The 6,178-nt window shown below is 38.8% G+C and overlaps 1 protein-coding gene across 1 annotated transcript; it reads right to left on the bottom strand.

Moving 5' to 3' along the window:
* Positions 1–1,132: 1,132 nt before the first annotated feature.
* On the bottom strand, positions 1,133–2,219 carry LOC148840851 (protein S100-P-like). Its single transcript, XM_088911493.1, has 2 exons — positions 2,082–2,219; positions 1,133–1,261 (listed from the first exon to the last, which is right to left on the bottom strand). The coding sequence occupies exons 1-2, from the start codon at positions 2,217–2,219 to the stop codon at positions 1,133–1,135; spliced, it is 267 nt and encodes an 88-aa protein (XP_088767619.1).
* Between the last annotated feature and the right edge of the window lie 3,959 nt (positions 2,220–6,178).

Here is a 6,178-nt window from a genome sequence, read left to right as displayed (position 1 = left end):
AACACCAGCAGCTCCACAACATAACAGACCAAGTAGAGAAGTGCAAAACTGCCTCGTCAATGGGATTAAAGAGGAACTTTAGGAAGACCAAATTTATTGGCATTAAGAGTGGAATTTAGTGAGGATACTAGCTTTACATACCTACTGTTTCAGAAAGTGCCCCTTTGATGACCAAGGAAGTCAAGACCTCAGTTTAATTTCCGAAATCTGAAAGGTGGCACCTCCAGCTGCCCGGTGTCTTTCCTACCCCTTCTGGTGTATTGGTTTGGAAAATTGCGGTCTAGAGAGAACAGCACTTCCTACTTGAACACTAGCACCTCTTATAGCAGCAGCATGTTTTTTAGAGGTCTCCCATTGCAGCGCTGACCAGGCCCAGCCTTGCTTGCCATCTGGGATCTCATAATGTCAGGCCACAAGGGCCACTGCACTCTTTTCTCTGCACTTTTTTCATAACCCCCACAACCTATCCCATCTACACCCCTGCAGCAACAATTCCTTGGCTCAATCCTCACAATACCGAGGGGGGTGGTCTGGGCAGCCACATTCTTTGGTAAGAAAGAAATTTTTCTTCCACCAGTCGAGCTACGCCAAATACACTCTGCGAATCTAGTCTCTCTCGTCTTTATTAGGACCTAGCCAAATTACTGAAATGCCATTGTTTCAGTTCAAATACGCCTATATAAACAGCATTTCAAATGTGTGCATGTGTGCAGGACCAGCTTTGCCCGTTTGAAACTTCGATTCAGCTTTTACCACGACTCACAATCCCTGGGAGTCTTCCATTGGCTGATGGCCAATGATGACCTCTATCATGCAAAATCTCATCTTTCAGACCTACAGTAGGCTCGAAGTTTGTGCTTGGTGAGCGGGTTGTCACTTCATGAATGTTCAACTGAGCTCAAGTCATAAACTGCAAATGATTTAGCCAAAGCATAAACTATATACTGCATTAGTATAGGATTTCATACTTCAAAAGGGAAAGGAAAGATTTATCAGTTCTCACATTTTTTTACTTTTATTAAACATTCTCATTACATTTTACGTAAACAATTGACTTTTTTCAGAGCACTGTGACAAACGTGTAAAAAAACTGCTAATCAGGTTGCAGTCGATGTTTTACGGGGAGTCTAGGTCAGCGGTTGTGACAGGCGCAGGTCAGAGCTGCCACGAGGATGACAAACTCGTTGAAGTCCACCTCCGAGTCTCCGTTGTGATCCAGGGCCTTCATCAGCTTGTCAGCCTCATCCTGGTTCTTGGCAGCCTGCAATCAGATAGGAGATCAATGCTTTTGTGTAATCATTTATTCCCATTTTTTGTGTCTCTAAATTCTAAATTCAGATTGCATTTCCATTCCATCAGGTAAATCATGTTGTTTATAATTCTCATCTGCTTAAATACTGGAAAAGGAAATTATACAGTGTTGTCAGTTGGAAGACTCTGTTACTGATACTGATTAAGAACTGGAGTTTAAGGACGAATCTGTCAGGACTTCAGAAACACAATGGAACTGGAAAATATGTGACAAATTTTTACTCATACTAGGCCCTTTGTATTCAATTCTCAAATATATTTTCTAGTCATCTGACAAAATCTAAAACAGAATGTAACCAGCTCTTGTATCAAATAATTTTGCTGATAGGCTCTTAAAAGGGATATTTGCAATATAAAAATCCAGAATTAAGAACTTAATATTGAATAATAAAAAAACCTGAAGGAAACTTAAATGTCTGGTTTCTGAGTGAAGAGGTCTCATGTTTTTGAAAAAAAAGCGTATTTAGAGATATTTAGAAGTTGTCTGTAAAATAAAACAGTTCATTGAAAATGTGCTGTATGTAACATCACCTTACAAAATTGATAACGTGTTTTTGTTACTATTAACTCAACATACAAGTTTCTATTATTGTTGGAAGAATCGTGTTTTCATCAAAGAAAAGAATGTCACAGGTAGCACTTGACTTACAAAATTAAACGTTTGCTCAGGAATTTCCAAGCAATAAAGAAATAATACTAAGTGATCGAAGCTGTGGAGGCAACACTGTTCACCATGAAGACCAGGAGAAATGAATTCATCACTCACACACCTTCAGAAATGCTGGAAGCTCCTTCTCCATCATTGTCTTCAGCTCAGCCTTGGTCAGAGTCTGCTTCTTGCCATCAGTACTGGCATACTTGTCAAACACTTGCATTATCATCGCCATGGCATTCTCCAGCTGAGACATGGTGACTAGCTTCTTCTGCTACCAACTGTGGGACTCCTGCACCTCAGAGGTATGACTTAGTAGTGAACGTACAGAATGAAGCAAAGAGGACTTATATACATGCAGTATATGGGTTTCTACAGCCAATGGCTATTTGTTGTATCAGTCACTTTTTATCTGGGAGCAAATAGTATGTATTAGCCACCAGAGGGCTGTGGCCTGATGATATTAGAAGTGAAAATAATAGGTGTATGTTAACTGTGTCAACAGCTGTTAATCTCTCTCCTTTCAGAATTTTTTTTCCTCCCACGTAAGATAAATATGTAACTAGGCAACCAAAGCTATAGTATAGCAATAGTATTTACAGTTTTTTTTTATACTTCTATTTGTACTTTTTAGGTGACCTGCTTATTGGCAGGCCTACTTAACAATGGAGACACATATCGTATAAATCCATATGCTTTTTCTTTTCTCAAGCTTGCAATGTGCAAAGAAAGGTCAAATGGTCAGATGTGATTAGGTATATGGTATATTCGAGTCAAGCACACCTATGTGATCAATACCTGGTGTGTCCACCATAAGCTGGCAAGATATTTTAGCATAGACAGGCAAAATCAATGTGTAAAGAGTATAGGCATATTCACCATCCACTCTCAGGTCAAGGGATTAATTATCTTTGGCTTTCACTGCTCAAATATGCACTGAGACAACAGCCATATCACCCTGCAGCTCTCAACTGGCTATTCACTGAAGATAAGTGGGATTGAGCCTGGTCAGTACCTGGATAGGAGACCTCCTGGTAAGCTATGGTTGCTGCTGGATGTGGTATCAGTGGGACCAGTGGGGGGTGCCTGTCCTGTGGTCTGTGTGGGTATACTGTAGTGGACACTGTCTTTCGAATGAGACGTTAGACTGAGGTTCTGACGCTCAGTAGTCATTAAAGATCCGCAGACATTTCTTGATAAGAGTAGGGAGTTATCCCGTTGTCCGGGCCAAATTTCCCCCCTCTACCTTTACTGTGGCGTCCAAATTGTCCCCATGTATGATTGACTTGCACTCTTCCTGCGATGGACTGGCGCCCCATCCAGGGTGTACCCTGCCTTGTGCTCATTGCTTGCTGGGTAGTCATGACACCGTATGTTATAAAGCAGTTTGGCAAATGACATGACATATGCACTGCTAACTGTACCAGAGCAGTGGAATACAGGTTTAAAATCAATGTGAGTGGTTGTCTATCAACAACACAAAATCACACAATGACACTGAAAGTTGAGAAGAATGACACTGTATTGACAGGAAAGAATGGTCAAAAGTGGCTCCTCATGTCTTTGTACTACTAAACCCATGGTTTTCTAATTTGGGCCAAGACGAGACACAAAAACATTGGGCTTTACCAATATCTAGTGCACTGGAATTCATTGCAGACAAAGGATATTACCATTGCAAGAGTTCCTGTACTGTAGATACCAACAGCTCTTAGTTGTCTGAAGATCTGGGTTTGTAGTTTTACTGACTAGGTTGATTTTGCATACTTTTTTCAGCGGAAATACCTCCAGAATCTGGTGATACAGTAGTAGATGGACAACGACTTAACTTTAAAAATGGTTCTGACAGTAATGTGCCATCATAATGCAGTTCCTCTTTTTTGTACTGAAACATCAAATCTGTCACTAGCTGACCATGACCAAAAATTGTCAAGTAATAGTTCTCAGTTTGCTTAGTACTTTAAGGAGCAGGACTATGATGGTTGGGAAAAGCTCTTTTAAGAACATAAAAAATATTACAGGAGGAAGCTATATGGGGTGGAGGCTACATGGCCCACCAAACTCTATGGTAGTTAATTGATCCAAGTATCTCATCCGGCTGTTTCTTGGATATTGGCTTCAAAAACGTAGCTGGGTAGCTTGCTCCATACTGTCACAATCCTCTATGTAAATAAATGTCTCCTGTTCTGTTTTAAATGCACTTCCATGTAGTTTTATTGCATTTGGACTATATAAAATACACTTGAACTACACTAAGAGGTCAAATCAAGTTATTGTTTCAGTTAGGGCTTCAGCAAGTTAAATCAAGTTCTTGGTTAACATAAAAAAAACTCCTAGGAGTTCTTGCACAACTTCTGTACATACCATTGTATGTATAAACACATGGTGGAGTGGTGACACTGTGGCTAAGGATCTGTACCTGTGGCTGAAAGGTTGCTGGTTCAAATCCTGTGGTTGGCAGAGGAATCCTCCTCTGCTGGGTCCCTGAGCAAGGCCCTTAACCCCAACTGCTCCAGGGGTGCTGTATAAATGGCTGACCCTGTGCTCTGACCCCAAGCTTCTCTCTTCCTGTCTGTGTGTCTCATGGAGAGCAAGCTAGGATATACTATAAGACAAATTCCTAATGCAAGAAATTGTATATGGCAAATAAATATAGACCTTATTTAATAAATGTAGGGTTTCTTTGGTTTCTGAGGTGTCAGAATAGGTCACTCTTACACGTCCCTGTATTTGTAAATTTGTGTGAAACAAACATCAGAAGCACTGTCTAGCAAATGGCACTAATACAGTTTTTGAGCTTTATATGGCCACGGGCCTCTTCATCAGATGGATGCAGAAGGACTAATCTCTTCATTAGTCTTTCAGGCTGATATGATACCTTATCTGATCTACATCTTTCGGATTGTTTTTCTGTGAATGGTAACTGGAATCTCTCGTAGTCCTTTCAAAAAGTAACTGAGAACGTTTGTTATTTTCAATGACTCAGCAACTCAGTTATTTTTTGGGCTTTCAAAATCTGTTACTGAATCTAAGGATTCACCTACTTATTCACATGAGGATATTCACTGTTGGATCATTTTATTAATAGTCCAGCTATTATTTTTTTGTGTTTTATGTTTAATCAGGTTATCTTAATCTTTTATTAAGGCTTTGACTAAAATCTAGTTATGTTTTCAACCTGAAAAGTCGAAGAATATGGGTCCCGCCTAGAGAGTTAACAGACTTTTTGTACTGTACTGTAGCTTGTCTCATACTCCTACAATGCTTTGTGTAAACTAGGGCTCCCATTTCCTTTCACAGTCCGAAAACATACTGATAGGTTGATTGGCTTCTGGAAAAAATGGCTCTGGTATGAGTGTGTCTGTGTTTGTGTCAGTGTGTACCCTGCAGGGTGGATCTCTATTTCAATTTAGAAAATTGATGAAGTTTTTCACCCTAAAACTTTGTAAACTCTAAAACCCACTCTTCATCTCCATTGCTTTCACAATGGTGGAATTCACGATAGTGGTTTCTCAAAAACTTCCCCTTTTAACCCTTTAGTTCCCATTGAGTCAATGGCTCTTGTAATGTGAGTTTTCCATAACTGGATTCTTCGGGAATGCAGAACTGATAACAATATATAAGGCAATACCCTGTTTTATTTTTATGTTGCTTTGCCTCTAAATGCGGGATAAGAATGATTATTTATGTTTGTGTCTAGGTAGTTTAATGGTTGGTTGCATCATTTTGTCTATGACTGTACAGTATGTATATATAAAATATGTTTAAAAATAGTATTTCAAAGATATGCTGTCATATCTGGGTTTTAATTTGAACAGATTGCTTTACATAAAAGACAAAACAATAAGAACTGAAAGAAAGTCAAGAGAATTATCTTTTTTAAAGATAAAGATAGATTTCCTGTCTTGATAATACTTTCTTGCTATCAAACATTTCACCTATTTCCTGCAGTTTCTCATAAACTTCAGTTTGTTCAACAGTTTCATAGTCACATTTAAGTTAACAATAACTGTAAACAAAAACTGTTAACAACATTTTATTTCAGAAAATAAGTGGGTTATGACCAATAAAACAAACCTAATTCTCCAGGAGTTTTCTGTGTAACATTTTATTTTGAAAAGCAAAATATTGTTACCGTATGAGAAAAGTTTGAAAGTCACAATGCTCACTGTTAAAGAAATGAATATAGTCATTTGATAAAAGTAGTTCTTATAC

The sequence above is a fragment of the Atractosteus spatula genome, chromosome 1 (assembly GCF_055471065.1).
Source record: "Atractosteus spatula isolate fAtrSpa1 chromosome 1, fAtrSpa1.hap1, whole genome shotgun sequence".
NCBI classification, from domain to species: domain Eukaryota; kingdom Metazoa; phylum Chordata; class Actinopteri; order Semionotiformes; family Lepisosteidae; genus Atractosteus; species Atractosteus spatula.
The sequence above is the reverse complement of the archived record's forward strand: the minus strand, read 5'-3'. Positions and strand labels throughout refer to the sequence as shown.